This window comes from Cuculus canorus, chromosome 11, assembly GCF_017976375.1.
Source record: "Cuculus canorus isolate bCucCan1 chromosome 11, bCucCan1.pri, whole genome shotgun sequence".
NCBI lineage: Eukaryota > Metazoa > Chordata > Aves > Cuculiformes > Cuculidae > Cuculus > Cuculus canorus.
The window spans coordinates 11369692-11390540 of record NC_071411.1 but is presented as its reverse complement, the minus strand read 5'-3'; the positions used below and the strand labels follow the sequence as shown (position 1 = coordinate 11390540).

The 20849-nt window shown below is 42.0% G+C and overlaps 1 protein-coding gene across 10 annotated transcripts in view; it reads left to right on the top strand.

The window, feature by feature from the left end:
* ITPR1 (inositol 1,4,5-trisphosphate receptor type 1) overlaps nucleotides 1–20849 on the top strand; it is a 177856-nt gene that overhangs the window by 107801 nt on the left and 49206 nt on the right. For 4 of the 10 annotated variants that reach the window (XM_054076439.1, XM_054076438.1, XM_054076436.1 and 1 more), the window contains 3 exons: nucleotides 1109–1159; nucleotides 4699–4831; nucleotides 6115–6305. In XM_054076439.1, coding sequence (XP_053932414.1) covers nucleotides 1109–1159; nucleotides 4699–4831; nucleotides 6115–6305 — 375 coding nt within the window. The remainder of the gene's footprint in view (nucleotides 1–1108; nucleotides 1160–4698; nucleotides 4832–6114; nucleotides 6306–20849) is intronic. The other 6 variants (XM_054076444.1, XM_054076443.1, XM_054076437.1 and 3 more) reach the window with 2 other exon arrangements.

The following is a 20849-nucleotide window of genomic DNA, read 5'->3' as shown; positions in this document are numbered from 1 at the left end:
CTTGAATTAGCTATATAGGCACATCACCGCAACATCAGTTTGCCTAACACTTATTATTTGCTGAAATGAAGGCATAAAAATTTCTGTAATCTCAAATTCTTTTGAAATTACTGGGACAGCCAGAGATGGTGTTAGTAGATTGTACAACTGCGTGCTGCATCACTGCAAACCTAACTGAAACCACATGGCAGTCTAAATCTAGGGTAGTGTTGATATTCTGAGCTATATGAATTTGAAGATTATAAATGTGTTTTGAAATCAGGAGGGGAAAAAATGCAGTTTGTGGTGGCTTAGACTTTTTATTTGCAGTTTTTTGTGGAATAGTGTTTAAACAAAGTCTGAGTGGTCATAGAATGACTTTGAGATGCTTGGGAGATGGCTCCTGGTTTAAGGTGGGTCCCCGTATACAGCATTTTTTCCTACACATTTTCAGAATGCTTTAAAGCAGCAAAACTTCATCATACTTCAAATTTACAAAGCAGAAGCTCCGTTCCTGAAAATTTGCTTCATTCAGATGCCTAGTATCCGAAACATGAGAAATTTTGTTTGGAAACATACATATGCCAAGGGACTTTGTTCAGTAAATCAGTGAAACATCTCTGAAGTCCATGGCGTTGGAACAGAAGTTCCACAGGTTTTGTCAGAGGCCCTCCACAGTCTCAAAAGAGCTTTCTTGACCACGGCCAGATACACTGACGTACCTACACTTCCACTGCAAGCGTGTGTATAGTGGGACAGGATGTTTGCGCGTGTGTGTGTGTATCTGTGTATATGTATGCATGGGCATGCAAGGTTTGAGTTCTTAAAAACTCTTGTGTTACTGATAACTGTAAAATTAGACAGACTTTGTATTTTCTTTAAATCCATGAGAATGTGTTGGCATATGTGCATGCCATGGTGGTCTGCTGGAGGGTGGCAGAGCAGACTGGTTAAGTACTGCCAGAGCTAATTGAGGGCAGATGTTCTGTTTAGATAGCTTGTTGGTCGGTCTTCCTCATCTTCCCCCTTGCTTTCAGTTGTGACCTCCCTTAATATTTTCCATGAGTGCAAAGATGTTAGTGTCTCTTTAGTGTTGTTCTGCTTTCAAATGAAATTTCTGCGTGCACAGCAGGAGCTTGATCAAAGTCTACCACAGAGGCAACTGGAGGATCATAGAAGGGTATGTACAGCAGTCAAGCACATTCAGAACTAATCCTCTACCTTTTCCTTTTAAACAGTAGAAGTGTAAGTCATGTAAACAACTTCTGTGTTTTAACTGCTTGATGGCAGTCTCTTGGAAAATCTAAAATGATCAACTACACTTAAAAAATGGGGAGCTGGAGCACTTTCTTTTGTTTTAAATCGAAGGGGCAAGTGATTGGCTGCTCTGAGTTAAACCTCAGATCCTGGTGTAGTCTGTTCACACTTTCAAAGCACTCTCCTTTGATGATGACTGCATGATGATGAAGTGAGATTAATCAGTGCTTGTGGGGTTTCTCTACTTTCGCCACACCTCCCCCTTCGCAGGTGGCCAAGCTGCAAAATCAGTGTTCTTAATACACTTCTCTATTTCTTCTGCTCTTGTAGCTGGCAACATCATAGAAACGACCTGATAATGTTTAAGAGTGAAGCAGTTATAAAGAATCTCTGTTTTAACGCTTGTAATAAGTTTTTGGTATCACTTAAACTGAGTTGTGTATTGTATTTGCTTTACTGATACATGTGCAATAGTGTTTGCATACTGCTTACTGTTAGTTTACCTTGATGGTGAATGCAAGTGAAACTGGATGCTGCTGTTTTTTTCTTTTTTTCTGGGTAGCATATTTGATTTTTCTTATTGCTGCCACACATCTGATATTTGTTTGCATACTGTACGCATCAAAGTGGTGTACAACTGTAACATGATGGTTAAAGAACTGTTCTGGAGCCAAGTATTGCAGCTGAATTAATTATAACATTTCTTAAATACCACTTATTTTTTCTCCCCTCTACTTTGATCACATACTCATATACTTGTTAGCTAACGCAGTGGGTTTGAATAATTTTGTAGGAAACGAAGTTTTTCTTTCTGGTTAGAATTTGAAATGCTGATGAATGTGGATTACTAAATCTCAAAAAAACCACTACGGATCAGCACACTTTTAGATTAGAACAACAGATTCTCAGTATGTGTTCCCACTGTAATTTCTGGTTATTTGTCCTGTTTTGGATACACTGCTTCTATACAGAATAGAGGTGCTGCAGGTCTGTCCTCAGAGCAGTAGCTCGGGGAGGTTTCTTCACTCACCCCAACTATCTTGACTGCAGAATAGAAGTTGCCTTCTGCTCCACGGTGGACCAGAAGGAAAGTATAGACACAACTCCAGGAACTTTAGTTACCCTTCTGAATTCAGAAGGAGATAGTTTACTGAACAGCGATTTTTATAGTTAGATATGTGTTTGATCTTTGTAGTGAGAAGTAAAAATTACTGTTTTTAAATGCTAGTTGATAATGATGGCTGCCAGGTAGTTTAACGGAAGAGGAAAATGGTAATGTGACAGCTGTATTGTAACTTGATTTTTGGCATAGGGCTCATACGGGTATCAAGTTGTGTTTCTGATCAGAACACATAGCGAAGGAGGAGGTAGTTAAGGGTTTGGGGTTTTTTTCTGGCTTGGCCCTGTTCTGTCATGTAGCCTCCCCTACCTGCCAGACTGAGAGCAGAAAGATGGTTTAGGCACGACATCATGTACTAAACACTCTCGTGTTGCTGTCAGTCGAAGTAGTTCCTCTGGAATAAGAGTTGGCTTCTTAAAAGAATTGAGTCTCTTGCCTGTCCTATATGTTCACTGTTTGGCCCAAGCAGTGATAGGAAGCATATGCCCCTTGGAGAAGTGCTCATCTTCTTCTACTGTTGCTTCCAAAGTAACTCGCCTTTTTTTCCTTTTTTGGGGGAGGGGGGGACTTTGGAAGCAGCTGGTTGGAAAGCTCTCCTTGTGTTTATTCTTCATCATGTCTCCCTGCCGCTTCCCCCATCCAATTCAATAAAATGCAGGTCCTGTGCTGCAGTTTTTATACTAATTATCTATAGTAATAATTTTTAATTTGCTAAATTGTAGTGACAAGAAGCAGGTGGTGGCGGGAGCCCTGACATAAGCACCAACCTTGCAGGGAGGGCAGTGATCCCTGACGAGCTGCTGGCAGGTGCTGGGCTTCTCTGTTTGGAAGTGATGTCTGAAATTTGGTGAAGATCTATTAATTGACAGGCACGTTTTGGTCTTCCCAGTGCATTGGGGTGTAAGGATTTCTCTAAGTTACTTTTTGTCAATGCCAACTTTGTAACAAAAGCAGTGAGGCTGCGGGCTGTGCTGGAGTTTTGTATAAGCCAATTAATGCACATTTACGTTGTTCCACTTACTTATTTGTGTTTTAAAGGTCTCATGTCCAAGTTTAAAAATGAAAGTTTCACTTACGTGAGAGCTAATATATTAAACATCACAGTTAATGGTATTTTGAATTTATTGTCAGACAGCTAATTTTGTTTGAAATTCAACTGAAAATCAGTGTCAAGCACTTGTTTTGTTAGTGGAGATGGAGATACTTTAGTTCATCCTGATGTTTTTAATATGGAAATCTTCTTGACTAGATGAATGATTTTCTTTTTTTTGAGTCCCCAGAAAATCCCTTCTCTCCCCTCTCTCAAGACTGGTCTCAGGGTGCTACCGCTGTAACCACAGCGTGCTGCCATTAGTAGAGCAGCAGCTCCCAGTTAAAATAATAACCAGCTCACCATTTTTTGCACAAAGACCTTATAAAGCTGTGAATCCAGTCGTGGTGTTTGTGTGTCTGCCCATGGCTGGCAGTACTGCTAATTTCGCACGGTGCTCTGGATTACTGGGAATTCCTGTGCAGTCTTAAGGGAGAGCAGTGCAGCATTTTCAGGTTAACATTCAACCTAGGAGATGTTTTGGTCTCCTCTGCTCTGGTGACGGCAGCAGCGTGTGCTCTGCAAGGACGTGCTGGGCGCTTCCCAGGGCGCGGGGCTGGGATGTCGGGGTTATCTGAGGACTGGTGGCCTGCAGTGTCTGCGGGCTCATGTGCTCAGATGCTGACTGCCAGCGTGACTGGGCGGCTCAGGCAGCTGCCAGCACGGAAGCGGGAAACAAAGAGCTGGGATGCAGCAGGGATCGCTCCGGTGTCTGCTCAGTGGCAGACAGATTGCATCAGTTACTGATGGAGGGAAGAAAAGGGTGCATGCCTATGACATTGATGAAATGGCGCAATAAGATAGTTTTGAGAAGATGGGATTGCTTCCGCACAAAATCATTTCTAATGTTACTCTTTCTTTAATTCTTCTCTGCGTTTTATATTGGTGCTGTACAGATGCAACTTGTTTACGTGTAAGAATGAGAAAATAGATCTTGATTTGAAAAAAAACCAAAAGTTCTTTGAGAATAAATCTGTCTAGAAAGCTTCAAAGCAAAACTGAGCTTATAGCTGTTTCTGGTGCTGAGAACCCATAATCTTATTTGAGCCCCATGACACCCCTCACCCCAGTGTCCCAGCCTGTCCAAGCATGTCAGGAAATGCTCAGTGGATTTTTCCACATCTTTGGAGTTTCAGTTCTGGCACTCTCACTACAAGTAGGCTAATAACAGCAGTCCCCTTTCTACTGAATATTAGTAGTTTGTTTATTTATTAAGCTCACATCATGATTTCATTATCCTCTTTGAATCAAGGGTGAGGCACTCAGGCAAGTTTTGGTCAACCGTTACTACGGCAATGTGAGACCGGCAGGACGGCGCGAGAGCCTCACCACCTTTGGCAATGGCCCCTTGTCTTCTGGAGGCACCAGCAAAGCCGGGGCAGGAGGTAGGACGTGCTCCTGCTCATCAGTGGTTCGTGTGCTCTGCCCTGCCAGATGCTGTGTGTCTGTGTCTGCCTGATGAATCGGTGTTTTACAGGTGAAACAGAGGGGTTTTGCCTCCTCTACTGTTCTGTTCTATGAAATCCCCAAAAAGAAGAAACTATTCACATGGATGGGGAAGAAGTCCTGCTTGAAGGTCACTCTCAGCTTTAGAAACTCCGATGTGTTTTAACTCTCCTTGCGGGATTCCACTTTAGACTGAGTGGAGCATCACTCTCTTGCCTCTGATCATGTCAACTGCTTTTTCGTCATGCAGATGAGAGCAGTGTTCTTTTTCTCTTGAGTGCATTTGACAAAGTAATTTAAAATTAAGCAGGCGGAGCTTTTTATACTTTCCAGATACTATCTTGGGTTGACTTGAATTTTGTGACTTTGCGTTGAATGAATGTGTTTATAAAACCTGAACAATTTCATGTTTGTATTAATGTTAGGGAAATGTGCTCATAAGGATGTCAGATTAACCATATCTGAAACAAGAACATTTTATTATATCACAGAGAGATTGCAGGTTAGGATGAGCAAAAGTTCAGTTTGAAGTCAGTTATAAAGCACAGTTTATTTTTTTTGAGATGATTGCTGAAGAAGTCCCCAAGCCCCTATTCCCCCCCTGCTGTTTAGTGCTTGTGTTGTGTTGCTACTGCCATACTCTTCGACTTTCTGCAGTGTTTTGCTTCCGTTGCCGTTCTTCCTGCCTCTTTCTCAAATTCGGGCTTGCTCCTCTTGCTTGATCTGTTTATCTGTGAAGTTCACGGTTCTGCAATTGCACAGAAGGATAGCATTGGCTTTGCCATCCTCTGGAATGTGTTTTACCTGTTCTCCATCTCCTCACTGATCCTTCAGAGCCTTTACTTCTCTTTGTATGTCTGAATCCACGCTGTTTCCAGAATACTGCTCCAATACACCAGCCTTCTTTCTGTTTCCTGTTCCTAACGAAGGCAGCAGTGGCAATAACTACATCCTACTGCCTTCCAGGGCTGTCTTCTGTACACCACCTTCTGCAGACTTGGACACTTTGAAGCAGGGTAAAGAGCTCATCTTAGAACATGCCCAGTCTGTGCTTTAAGTTAAAAACTCTTCCTTGCAGAAATGCTAGGAGCTGAGTTCATTACTGTTGATAAACATGTGCGCATCATTCAAGTGAGATTAATAACTTGAATCAGAAGATAAGTGCCATCACTGTGAGGTGGTAGGATTTGAATCTGTCTGTTTCTTATGATTGTTTTTATAGGAGGAAGCTCTGGATCGAGTTCAATGAGCCGAGGTGAGATGAGTTTGGCAGATGTCCAATGTCATCTGGATAAAGAAGGAGCATCCAACCTGGTCATAGATCTCATTATGAATGCCACCAGTGACAGAGTCTTCCATGAAAGCATCCTGCTAGCCATTGCCCTTCTGGAAGGTGGGAACACTACAATACAGGTAGGGAAATGGAAAACTTCAAGCTTATAATTAAAATATGTTGGGAAGGGAAATGTTTTTATAAAATCCAGGAAACTTGAGGAGGCTAAGGAGATGGGAGGGGAAATGACTAAATGATCTCTGACCTGTAATTAAAGAAATACCACATTCTACCATGCAGAAGTTAATTTTTTAAATATTTGTATGGGCTCTGGCTAATTGAGGTATTTTCTAGGGCAATATAGAGGAATGTATAACAAAACAGCTTTCTAGCCTAAGTTAACATGACTGCTTCTATGAGTAAATTGAAGTAACGGCAACGTGCTCAGAGATTTACATTAGCTGTTCAGACTGGAATTTAAAATAACAGTAAACTCCAGACCACCTCTGCTCTCGTGTTACCTTACTGTCCTGTGTTTCTGTGTTTTAAATAAGGGTTTGGTTTCTCTAAATTAGAATTGCGCCTGGTATGGATTTTAATGAACATATACCAACCAGCTTGTACAGTATTCTTCCAAACAGGAAGTAAAATGTTATTACAGCAAAACATGCCTACAAAGATTACTGAATGTCATAGCTTATTCTGTTCACTTTGCATGTGTTCTGTTTACAAACAGTCTGTTTCTGTCTTTGACAATGAGCTTCATGTGTAGCTATTCCAGACAGTGTTACCCCTTTCCTACTCTGCTGCAATGTGTTTCACATTCTGAACAAAGCAATTGGTGATTTGTTTAAGGGCAATTTTGCAGATTGTTCCTTTCAGTTGGAGAAGTGATACATCCAAATATTTGATGCACCTTCAGATTTTTTTTATATAATTTGTTATCATTTGTGCTGTATCCTAATTAAGTACACTTATTTAGGTATTAAAATGCTGACATTTTTCTGAAGAGCTTGGGCAAGGAGAGCTCAAAAAAACCCCATATGTGGCCCACTGTTCCCAGTACAATATAACCACTACATAGTCCTTTTTTCGTTTCTGACCTGAAAACCAAACTGCTGAAAGGCGCAGTCTGACTCTGGTATTGCTGCAGGAGCAAAGAGCCATCACAGTGGTGATGTTATTCTTACTAGATGTCCATGGCAACTATTGGGAGAAATGTTTGAACAGACTGAGTGTAGCACCTCGTGTTGTGCTTAGTCTGATCTAACAATGGGCTGATCCTGTTCTGGATCAGTTCAGTGCTCCATCCTGTTCTGGTTAGCTCTGTTTGTCCCTTCTTGGGGCAGCTTGTGCAGCTCTGGGGTGAGTTGAATTAGGTGGCTGATCTGGTGGAAAACCAGCTGGCCAATGAAAACAAATTTGATCCTGTACAAAAGTATGGCTCAAACTTGACCAGAGATGTTCAGAGGAGCAGCTGTGTCCTCTGGACAGCAGTATGTAGAGAGGTTTGATAAAGCGTAACGTGAAGCTGAATCCCAACTAGTTAGAATTGATCACTATGTTTAAAACGTGCACTGGATCTCTACAGTAGCACCTCTTGTTATCACGCAGACTTCTGTTGAGAGGAGAGGGGACCTCTTGGGGTCTGTGATCAGTACCCTCTTTTTTTAACCCATGTATGCGCAGTGGTGAAGCTTCTTCAGAAAAGACAAAGTGGGAATTGAGCATTTGAAACCCCACGTCACCTTAAAATGTGATGAGAGGATTAATATTCGTTGGGGTGAGTCACTCCTTTAGATTTCTTGCTCTTCTCCAAGGTGAAGGAAGCTGAGCTTTCATCTTCTGAGCTATCAGGGAGCCTCAGGTAACCTCACACTGTCATGCTGGAAGGAGAAACAAATTCTGCACCAGCTTGATGTGAACGGTTTCTTTGCTGGTGCTGGAACCCAGAATTAATGGACTGAGCAGTTACTTCCCGCTATGTGCGAATCAGCGTTGGAAGCAGATTCCTTAGCTCATCTGTTCAAAACAAACAGGGGAATCTGCAATCCATCCCCGAAGACGCATTTTTCACCAAAAAGAGGTTCTTTAGTTTGCATTTGCTGTTTATAACTGGGAGCTGAGTGTCTGTGAAATAACTATGCGGTTAGGAATGAGCTGTTGGCATAGGGTGCTTACAGCAAATGGCACAACGCTTTCACATCCGTGCCTTACGGTCCTGCCAGTTTCTATTGCACTTTGGCGTTTATAGATGTTACTTCTGCAAACCACAGTAACTGTTTTCTGTCCTTTCCACTCAGGAATAAGTGCTTGGTTGTTGTCTTTACCTTTAGAAAATATTCTAGGCAGCCAGCAGCTACTTGGTGTATGTGCATGTACGTGCTCTCACGCAGCAGCGAAGGGCTGGGAGGGGGCTCTGGTAGGCTGCTTTTAAGTACAGAATGTTTTAGGCACCAAATGACTTGTGATGCCTACAGCTAATGCTGTAAGCTCTGAGGTCTTGGACACACCCAGGAGCTCTTACTCATGCATCCAAAGCACAGATGAGACTTATTGAAGATATCCTATGGAGCAGTCGCAAGATAGACATTCTATGTTATAGCAATACAGTCGTCTGATAGCAAAACACAAAGAAGGAGGTTTATCACTGCTTGAAGATGTTCCATGATTTACCTCTCCACTGACTAATTGGTCCATGTGCTAGGTAATGAGTTCACTGGTGCCTTGCTTTACTTGCATTGGCTCTAGCACATGCAGTCCCATGGAGACTACTGTAATATCAGTCAAGAACAGCACATGTTCAGCACTCTGTTCTTTCAGTAGTATTTGAGTCATAAGAGCCAAGTAAGTAAAACTTGTAATGAAAAAAAAAGTGCTTATCACAAATCCTAACTTCTGGGAGAACAGCTGGCTCAACACTGGTGAATCGAAGTGGAGGTGGAGGTATTGCCATTTAGTAAAATCACTGTTTCAGGTCTGTACCTCTTAGAGTAACTGCTGAATAATATCCAAGTTACAGCAGTGTCCTGAAATGGTAATTTTGCATAACCAAGATTTAATCTGTTCACATTGGAAGAATAGCACTCGCGCAGAAAATGCAGAAAGCTCTAGGTGCAGCCTCAGTGTTAGGGAGCACCACCTTTACAGGAGAGCTGCATGGACTACTCAGTAGGCTGCACAGCTTCACCTCTAACAGGCTTTATAAAGCAGGATTTTGCTGCAGAACAGTAAAGATTTATTGAGTGCAGCAGTATGATGGTCTTCTACTTAGTAAGATATTTTGACAAAATACACTGCAAAATTTGTCTGCTTATGGAAACAAGATGCATGTGTGAAAATACTTTCCCAAGGCAAACCCAGTACTTTGCGTGGTCTTTTATCCTGATCTTTCTCTAATCTGTGTTCTTTTGCTAAGTTTTGCAGAGTAGGTAGGTAGGGCTTCACAACCCCTGTAGGCTGCAGAGTGGATTTGCTGCAGTTCTACAGCAGCTTCCAGTAACTGCCAGTGGAAGAGTCATCTTCTGTCTCTGGACTAATAACTGTGCTCTTTTTGCATGAGATACGTTTGTCATTGTGAAAGTCAACCTAGCGAAATCAGCCAGCTTTGTCTTTGAGGTCTAACACAGTTTATCTTAATTTCATATTTTTTTTGGATATTATTAGCAATTCTTGATTTAGATTCTGAGTAAGTTCATTCTGTGCTTAGTCTGAATAGTTTTTACTGATCTTAAACTGCTTATATCTACGGGCCTTTGAGAATAGGAAACGGATTGTGAAGGGACAGGCTATGTAAAAAGGATTTTTGGCAGCAAAGCCAGAAGTGTCACCTCTCCATGGCATTTTCTTAACTCCAGGTTTTCTCACGGGAAATGAATTCAGCCTGAAGTTAAGCAAAAGGTTTGTACTGACACACAGGAACTTGCACATGATGGCTGTAATATGGTTAATAATGGGAGTTCCCGGGTAACTCCCATGAACTTCAGTGGGAGAAGAGATCGCCATGATGATGGGAAAGGATAACTGGAATAGGTGTTACTGTTTCATTAGGCACATGCAGGGCCAATATTAAGGCTAGGCAAAGTAGGTGGTTGCCAACTCTAGCAGAAAAGCAAATCTAGAAATGTTCCTTATTATAATTGGCAGGAGTGGTTTTTCTTTTTATTTTATTGTTAAGAAAATTCATGTGAGGAAGAAGCTGGACAAGAAAAAATACTCCTGATTTACCTTAAAGAGGCTAAACTGTGGTAGCGTATAGCACACTGGATCCAATGCTTCTCTGTTTTGCGGTAGGGTTGAACATGAATGTGATGGGAGAAAGACACAGGTCTTTGCCCACTTAAAGCTCTCTAGGTAGAAACTTTTCTGGCTTTCAGGTACTGGTTACAGCGGCTCTCATGGAGGCGTCACAGCTGTGTCCGGTGAGCTTGTTGCTCCTGCTCAGCAGGAGCTCTGTTGGTTTTTTTTTTTTTGTTGGGAAGCCTGTCCTCATTTGTAAAGAAACAGAAGCGGAGGTGGAACCACAGGGTCAAAAACGGACAACAAATTAACTTGACAAATGCTTCTGTTCACTGAACTGAAAATTACATAAACCCCTTTATTAATTTATATAACCCTCAGCATCCGCGTCGAGAGAGCTGGCATCAGCGGTTCTGCATGGAGCAGCCGTGAGCGGGGAGGTGCCCTGCCAGCCTGATGTTCTTGTCTGAAATGGCAAGGTGTGAGCATACCTTGTGTCCATGGTGCTGCTGGCTGGTGTGTGCCACCCATCTCCCTGGGGTGCTGGCTTGGGTGTGCTTCCCTGGAGTTTGTGAGGCAGGTGCTTGTAAGCTTGCTGCATGTGGAGCTGCATGTGGAGCTACATTTCCTTGAGAAGCTTGGTCCATTCCCTGCACATACTGCAATGCTGTGAATTTTCCTCTGTTAAAGCAAGCCTGGCAAATGAATAATAGTAGAGGAAATTGCTGAGGAATTCTGTAATGCTTGTTGCGTCTGCCAAATAAAAATCATATGCACCATTACTCTTCCTCACCTCTGTAGAGTTTGGGGTTACCTTGGTCCATGGAAGTTAGCAGCAAGTCCCTTAAATAACTGCCTTTCCGTGGAGCTTTTGGTCTGCTCATTTTATTACCCATCTTCTCGAAAAGTTAGATTACATGACAATTTACCCCCCACTCCGTTGATATTTTCAGCAAGGGAAGGTAATAGGAGGTTTATGGCATTAGTTCATTTTAAGATGTTTTTTAAGCACTACGCCTAAGTGATGTGATGCAGAGCTACCGCTTTGAAGTGCAACAGTTCCTTCTTTCATCCTGCATCCACAGTTCTTCCCAAGATGCAAGCTTAGAGGATGAGGTGCTCAGAGTCAACACCCAAGCAAAAGGAAAAATGTGGGATTTGCTCTTAGCTTTAAAGTATCTGAGTTGCTTCTCCTGCACAGAGGATGGTGTTGGGATCTGTTCTCAGTTACTGGGGGAAGTAGGGGTGTCTGGAATTAGTACCAGGAACCACCATGACTAGAGATGGCACCAAGGAGGCTGTGGTGGTGGACCCAGAGGGTCATACCTCCGTCACGGCAAGGCAAGAGCAAATCAGTGTTGTGCTGAGCCAAGGTTTAGAGCTCATACTCTGTGTGATGCTCCTTTGATATATGACTATACAAAAACCTACGTGACTTTGAGTTGCTTTAAGTTCCAGAGCTTTTCAGTTCAGCCTGGAAGAGGTCATGCATTTTGTGTGCCCTCTTTTAAGTGGTGGTTAGGGTTAGGGGCTATGGCCGCATGGCACTGTGCTGCTCATGGCAGAATTATCCTGTTGGGGCTTTGAGCAAGTGAGATACCAGAAATCACACAGCCAGCTCTTCGTTAGTCTGGTTTAGTAGGAAATGCTCGTTTGGGTGAAATGTTGGACTAACATGTCTCCGGCTCTGTCTTGCACCGTACACAGATTTCAACTTGGTTCAGAATTTTCTGTTCATGCATTCCTACCAGTAAGACCACTCCGGCACAGTGAGTTGTGGTCTCCTTTCCTGAACTGGGTGTCTCAAAGTGTCTAAAAATGACTGATAGTTATTAAATGACTGCAGAATTGGTGCACAAAGGAATTTAATCCAGAGGTATGCGGTTCCTGTTTGTGTTTCTGGCATATAGGGAAGCCACGGAAACCAAGTGAACTAGGGTTCTACCCAGCAGGTGGGGAGACGGGGCTCGCTTCTGTGGCCGTCTGCCGCAGCCCTCAGGTTTGAGGGAGCAGTAACTTGGAGGCAAATCTGTGTCCTCCGGCTTGCTGCAGCATTGGCTGTGAAATACTGTGACAAAAATGGAAGGATAAGTGATACTAAGAAGATAAACAGTGAAATAGCTGGAACCAGCTAGTCAACCTGCTTTATGTATTTTCACTTTCCCTGTTGGCCTAAATGTGTCCTGTCCCATTTGGTTGCCAAAACACTTAGTTTCTTTTTGTCTGTGACTTCAATTGCCCTTCAAAATAGGGAGAAAATTTTACAAAAGATTACAGAAGTGTTGGTGATATAAAATGTAGATTTAGTGACAAAGTGGTGCCTTAGGGTTTGTGGTTTGGACATTTTAAACCAGATTTACTATTTAAAAAATTTGCAATAGTCACAGGTATCTGTGAGCACTCAAACGTATGTGATGGTAAATGCTTCAGAGTCAGGAGTATCTTTACATCTGAAAACTTTTGTAAATAAGGCTTGAGAACTTTTGGTTACTGATAGAAAAGGTCTCATAATTTCTGCTGTTTATTTGTTTATAACATCAGAATTCTTTGATGTAGGATGCTCTATCTTCTTTACATAGTTACCTAAACAGATGTTATTAAAACAAATGCAAAACCAGCAAGCTATCACCATGTATTAAGTAATCACTTCTGTCCTTCCCAATCTTAATGAGTTTTTGTTAAGTTAAAATACACAGTAATTTTTTATTTTAATGTCCTGAGTAGGTTACTTCAGAATATGACATGTACAAAAAAACCCCTAAATGTTCATAATGACCTACATCAACTGTGGCATGTAGCTGCAGGCAGGGATCTTGTCCTTCTGTGAAAGAGAGTGCTCTCCAAAATGAAGCACGCGGCACACCCAGACCCTCCTTCACGGTGCACTTACCTTCTATACAAGGCACAGGTCCTGCACTGCCAATTAAGTCAGTGCTGAGGAAATCCACATCCTGATGCTCTGTTGATCTGCAGCACGTGAGGAGACTCGAGATAGCAAGCCCCTGGGAGAACACTCTCTTTTAATGTGTTTAGCGCAAGGAAGTCTCGGTCTCACTTGGCCATTAGATTCCACCATGCTAAAAACAAACAAGTCTTACTAATAGTGTGCTGAGAGGGCTGAAAGCTGCAGTAAAGCTGCAGAGGTGATTTTATTTTTATTGGGGGCAGTAATATTGCATAGGTGAGATTGAGAATAGAGTAGATGAGGTGAGATGGTAATCATACCACTTGCAGTCTTTCTACTTCAGCTGCAATTGATACTACTTTCTGAAGTGTATTTGGGCTTTCAATACTCCTGTATTATAGCATCTTTGTCTTTTTGCCCAAAGGGGGGGTGTTAAGCTAAGTTTTTGAGGTGCTCATCTGCCCAATTGAGCAATATAGGCAAAAAAAAAAAAGGGAGAGGTGTTACATCAGGGTTCAGCTGCATTGCTTGTCCTCCTGTCTCATCGTTTATGGTTATTATGCCCCATGGACCTCTTGTGTGGCAATCCTCTCGGTGTTAGGTGTGATCCTGGTCCTGTAAGGAGCAGGCATGTAAATCATTAATTCTCCCTATGCCTCTCCACGGGATCTAGGTCCAACATAAACTTTTAAGATGATTCCTAGCAGGATGAAGTCCTCCACAAGCAGGCAGAGGCAAGCTATTCATAAAAACAAGGTCATGCTGCCTTTTTTTTTTCTTTTTTTTCGGTAAGCACAGGAATCAACAAAGCGATGTTATATAACTTCTATTTATATCCCTCTTGCTCACTAGCTGCAGGCATACAAGAGTAGCTGAGAAGGGAATTTAATGAGCTCTCAGGGCTTGCTCACCTTCCAGAGCGGGTAGGAGCCAGCTTGTTTTTGAAGTGCGTCAGCAAATGAAACTGGTGGTGGGTGGGTGGTTTGGGTAGGTGGACTGACTTGTTGCTATGGTTTTCTTTAATTTCTCTGTCTCTCAAGATGATCTTACACATTTTTTTTTTTTTTTCTTTTGGGAAGTCTGCAGACTTCCTCGTTTCTCACACCTACACAGAGCTCACTGGTTCGGTAAGGAAGTGGGATTCATGCTCTTGCCATGCAAGAGCCTTGCGCAGATTAACTGAGTGACCCAGCGGGTGCGTGCTCCCACATGTATGCAGGAGGAACTCAAATAAAGCTCCATGCTGAAAGCAGGTCAGGCCCCTGAGTCTCCTACGCTTCGAGGGCCATCTGCGCCGTCTGTGGGGGGACTTAAACCCTGAACTCAACAGTCACATTTCTCCCCGTTATTCCCCCAGTGTGCCTTTACCTCCTGGTGATTGTGCTGTGTCATTTCCCTGTCCTGCGGGCTGTGGAAGGGCATGAGGGGACTGCGTCTCTGTGGAGTTTGTTCCTACTGTTCTCTTTGTGGAATGACTTTAAACTGCATCAAAATTTTAGGTGTTGCAGTAGGAGAACGTGTAGGTTATAAGGGCCCTTCCCAAAAGGAGTTGTGTAATTCTGCTGCTGCTTTTATTTAAAGCTAGTTGGGTAAGACAAACATTTACCCGGGTCTGTCTGTTTACACTTGTACCCCTCCAAAAACATCCTCCATAAGGTGGGGCAGACAATTTCCAGATAAGAGTAGAGTGTGACAGGATGACGTGTGGATGCCCATGGCAGAGACGCTGTCTTATTAATGGAAGATAGAGCTGGGAAGTCCCCCTTCTGTTTTCAGGACAAAGTTTATTTTACAGTTTGCAAAAAAAACCCAAGCAATTGAGGTGTTCTGGCAGATTTTCCTTATGGGTTTATTTCAAACTGTGAAGTATGTTCAGCATGAAATACTTCGGCTGCCGTTTCCTTAAGCTATGCAAGACTAATGATATCTATCACTCACACCCTAGAGTGATGGATCTTGAGCAAGCTGGGATGTATGAAAGATTGCAAGAAAAGAGAAGGATCAGTGATTTAAAAAAAAAAAAAGAGAGGGGAGAAAAAGCAAAATTAGGTTTGAATTTTCTGCAGTGGAGGCCCTTGCGTTAAGTTTAAGCAGAATGTAAAGGACTGGCATTTGTACTTAATTCAGTGCTTGTGTAAGCAGTGCAGTTCCCCTTAAAATGTGGCTACTTTGAAGTAGTCCAGCTATAAGAAACAGTACGGGGGTGGCAAGCTCCACAAACATGAAGTAGCACACAAGTTTTGCATTAGTTCATGCTGGCAGCCTGTCTGGATAACCCAAGCAAGTTAACATCCCCATAATAATTTCTCTCTAGTGCTGGAATAAAATGTCCTGAATTGAGACCAGAGACCTGATCTTTCTCTTGTGTCTGGAGGGATTTTCCTCTTTGAAGTATCCCTGACTAGTCAAGTTCATGGGGAATTTTCTGTCCACTGGCATTGGAGAAATAGGGAGAGAGAGATGACAACAGTTTTCTTTCATTTGTGGGGTGTTTGCTAGGGCTTTGCTTTCCCTTATTTATTGGCAATCAAATATTTGTTTTCCTTCGGTATTCTTTGGGATCTGTTTGGATGGTCTGGCAAGGCTTAAAGGCTGTGGTTTGTTGAAACAGCTTTGTGAATTAGAGGGTGTGGTCCAGAAAATACTCTGTCCGCTGCAGGATGATGGCAATCTCTGTTTGGGTTTTGCAGCCAAACGCTTTCCTAAAATCAGGCCACTCTTCTTTCAAGAGGAAACAGGCATCTGAGCAGATGCATTTTAAACCCAACGCTTGCTAATAGGTTTTAGTTCTATTTCTCACAATGTGATCAATCAGACAGTGCATAAAGTCCAGGCTGTAATTACTGAGTTTCGGGTGGAAAGCCAGGCTGTTGGATGTGAAACAATTAAAATGGTTGTTCCTTTTCTTGAATGGCAAAAGAGTTGTGACTTCTGGGCACATCCAGGTAACAGCATAGAGCAAGGTGTTCCCAGTAAAGTTGCCAACACACACAGGCAAAACTGGGTAAGCCTTTTGAAGCCTAGAGCTAGAAGTAAGCTGCCTTAACTGGTTCCTTTCCCCCTCGCCTTCCCCATTTAACAATACTGTGTTGGGCATAGACTCACTTATTGTTAAACTTAGAGTAAATTAGTTAGCTTTATAATGGATTAGTTGTCTGGATCTATGCTCAATACACCTTACATCAAAGTATCATCTGTGTGCTGTTTAACGGCTTTGCTCTCCACAGGGCAGATGTCAGCCCTGCTGGTTCAAAATTCAGTCTGGTACCCATTTCTGGTACATGAAACATGTTAAGGATCATTTGTCGTGCCATGTGGTTATCCTGTCTCCGTAATCCCACTCCCCTGAGCTGCTGGGCAGTTAGCTGAGCTCCTCTTCCACTCATTGTTGGAAATCATGTATATACTGTGTCAAAGATGTTGGAAGGCAAGGGAGGAGGGGAGAAGAGGTGAGGTGATAATGCTAGGAAATGTGCCCATTCTCTGCTATTTTTTTTAAATGTGTTTCTACAATCCAGATTGTTAATTATCTGCAATATTTAAGAACGTGCCAAAAAATAACCACTACAGAAAATGATATTAATTCTGAATAAAATGCCAGCAAGCAAAAATACTGTTTTCAGTTTAGCAAAAAGGTAGGTAAACATTTAACAGTGTATGTAAATAATTTGAAGGGGAGAGGATACTAAGTTCCTGTGAAAAACTACAGAGGAAACAAACTTAAAAAAAATTTAAAATTGTGACTGGAAGTTAGTGACATGAGAAGGGGTTTAATCACGTTTCTAACAGTTATTAACCACTGGAACAGACTAGAGACAGACATAATTAATCTCCGATACCTTCTAAAGAAAGATAGCATGCTTTCCTTAAGAAGATGCATTACTTGGGCACAACTTTGGGCTCAGTTAATCAGTGAGAGTGAAGGGCTGGTGGTGCTCAGAGGTGGGCCAGGCTGTAGCCAACCAATGCCCTGTAATATAAGTTTGGCCTTTTATTTATTTTATAGCAAAATCAGTCACTTGATTTGCAACTTTTCTTCTGCAACATGTTTTTTGTGGACCGGGGAAATAGTCATAGGTGTTATGGCGATAGTATTTACTTACTGCAGAGGCAGTATGCTGGAGGGACTAATGTGTAAGGGGGATGTAAGGTTTCCATTTGGATTTCTTTAGGAGCAGAGCTGAATGATGGAGAGGAGAAAGGAGAAGTTATTTGCACAGGTATCCTGGTACCTGGTATTATTAGTTGGTTTACTCTGTGGTATTTTAATAGAACACTTTGGATGTCAGGAGAGGGAATCAGTGTGGCTGACTTTCACAGGCGTGTGTTGCCCATGCTGGGTGGTGGTTCTTCCATCCTCTTGAAACAAATACAGGCTCATCTTAATGCTTGCTGTATCATATGCCTGTAAAAGATGAAGCGTGCTGCTGCTTGCCAGTGCTTCATACCTGCATGGAAATGGTGCACCACAAAAATATACATATACTCTCCAGTCGCCTACAAGACTTTGATTTTGCAAACCTTTACGCAAGAAGGTTATTCCCCTTGCATTTCTTAACCAAGCTTTTTCCATTGCCCCAAGTTAGTTTTGAACGAGTTAGTGTAGGTGGTTGTTGCCCTGTCTTTAAAAATGATTGAGAACTCTTTGCATGATGTCCCTATGCATGGTGAGCATAAGTATCACGATAGAAGCTTGTGCATGTTGTTTGTGGACGGTTTTGAGTTTCTTTCATTCTTTAGCTGTGTAATTGATTGTGATCACATTATCTCTGATATTCTTGCATCAGAGGGAAGTTTTGGTTCATTTAATCGCCAGGTTGCTGTGCTCTATAGATGTATTGTTGTTTCATTGAGGTGTATTCGTAAACACAGTTGATATAAAATACAGTTTCATACTGCATGATTTTAGCACTCTGTATGCACAGGCCACAGGTCCGCTGCCACTGTCTCATGTACGCATGAAACGTATCTCACGATAAGTCTCAAAGTTCGTATTTTCACTTGACTTTCAGGTAGCTTTTTCTTCCTGCTACGTTATACTGCGATAGCCAGATCAAGCCTGTATTTTTCTGCCCTGCTCTGCAGTTGATTCCTAGGAGAACACAAGTCCCAGCTTGATGGTGGTTAAATTGGCAGGGTCTGTCTAGCAGATGAGGAGCCAGCCTGGGTTTCTCTGTTGGGACACAGTGAGGAGCAGGGCTGTTTCTTGGTGTCAAGATGTTTGGCTTTAGGGGTTGCATCAGTTTTGTTAGGGGGACCTCAAAAGAATGGCTGAAACTTAATGTTCCCATGTCAGTGGTACGTTAAAAGCACTGTTCTTCAAAAATGCCTGTGAGCAGCTGAATTTGTTCCAGGCTGCTCTTTCAGCAGTCATTCTTGTGGTTGCATTATGTCGATATACAAGCCAGGACCCTGGCATACAGTGGTCTAAAAGGGCCACTCTATTTCCATTTTAAAAAGGGACATTTTTTCAGTTTTTGCTTTGAGGCTATATCTGTAAATAGATTCTAGGATTTCTGTCATAATTGTCACTGCCAATTACCTGCTCAAGTGCAACTTGTGAGATTACACCTCTTAAAATATAGTATCTTTGATTGCTGGCATGTGGTTGATTCATATGTGTGAAGGTGTTAGACATCCTGACCTAAACTGAAACAATCATTTTGTGACAACCATTGAATATATGCACAGCACACACAAGAAATCTTTACTGGAAATGTTTGTTTCGTTTGGGTTTTTTCTGTAAAGTGCAGTGGAAAGTCAGTTAAGAAGCTTGAAAAGAGACAACAATCAAGCCTGTCAGGAAGTAACAATTACTTGCATACAAGGCATTTCTTCAGTGTGGTTCATTAAAAAAAGCTTTTCCTTCACCACTACTTCATCACAGGGAAAGTCCTCCTGTACAGGCGCTTGAGATGTGCAGCAAGGTGACAACCGTTGCTCGTCTGATAAGCAGTTTGTGGTCTTTTTCAGAAAAAGTTACCCTTTCTAGAACCAATAGCATTTACTGGTCAATCTGTAAAATATTTATTGGTATGCTCATTATGTAATAATGGGAGAGTAACGTTTTCAGAACACGATGTAGGAATGAATTCTTCCTCTGTCTATATTTGTAGCCAGCAAGTGAGGGACCGTGCTTCAAAGAGTTGGCTGTCTAAATACCCCAAACCTGGATTTGGTTACTGGTCAGCAGCTCTGGGAAACCGTTCACGTTATTTCTTGGTTATGATTGTAGTTTGGTATTCTGTCCATGAAGTATGGTCATGTCAAAGAACCAGTTTAGAATGAAACCCAAACTGGAATAAGTAAACTGTCATTCAAACAAAGGATGTTTTTATGTGGTTAGATTTTTATGAGAAAATATTGAAGTTCTTGATATGAGCTATTGGAGTATAAAATAATTCTGGAAATACTGCTAGGTGACTTTGAGATCCATATCGGCTTGTGTTATGTCACAGGGCTCAGCACAGTTTCTGTTGCAACAGCTTCTGGTAAAGGCATCTCTTGCAGTGTTCTGACATGCCTCTAGGCTGTTTGAATGGATGTCAGGTGAAGGTACTAGTGTGGCTGGCTTTGCAGACATGTGGTGCCCACACTGTGTTCTCCTTTCCATCCTCTCTTTTATCGCTAGAAGTAAGAAGTAACTCTCAAGAGCTTACCTGAGATGCTCTGGGCAGGTAGAATGTATTGCAATGGTAGGAGGGATATATCATGTTAATATTGACCAACTTCTTTAAATAGTGGCACTGCTCCTCTGTCTGTAATCAAAGATGCAACTCTATTAGTGTTTCAAAGTCGTTCAGTGCTGTTCTGACTGCAGCTACTTGGGAGTGATCAAAGGCAGGCATACCAGAGATGGCCTTGCGTGCTCTGCTTTGCAGAAAAGCGGGCAGGATATATTGCTATTCCCATTTTAATTTGTTTTTTCAATAAATTGGGCTTCATTGCTATTCATCATGTAAAACTGTTGGATTGTGAGCTGCTACAGAATGCTAACTAATTTCATAATACTCTGCATAAGGTGACCCACTTACAACTTCATCCTTCAGTCTTGTTTAAGCTCTGGTCTTGATTTATGTAACAGCATATTGGTTTCATCAAAAATTGTCTGATCACTCATTCTGTTGGCTCCTTTTTGACCTGTACGTGATTTGTGTTCTCCTCAATTTTAGGAAGAATTTTCTGTCTGTGCACATATGGGCAGAAGAACATTAATAAACCTTTTAAAGTATTCAATGCTTTGAATTTTTCAGTCACTTGAAGATATATTAGAGTAGGAACTACAAGGAGTTTTAAGAAGTCTACTGTAGACAGGATAGTGGAAACTTAGCACAATATATCCCTCATTACATTGCCCTGGTGGTACTTTTTGGACTGTGATTAACATTGACTATTACATGTTATGACTCTTGTTTCCTTTAATTTGAGCGTAGGAAGGCAGGGCAGTTGTTTTTCCTCTGTATTTTGCTCATGCTCTTTTGCTTCTGAACTGAGAATCAAATTACAAGTAATTCCATTGTCCTTACCTTACCTTAATTTG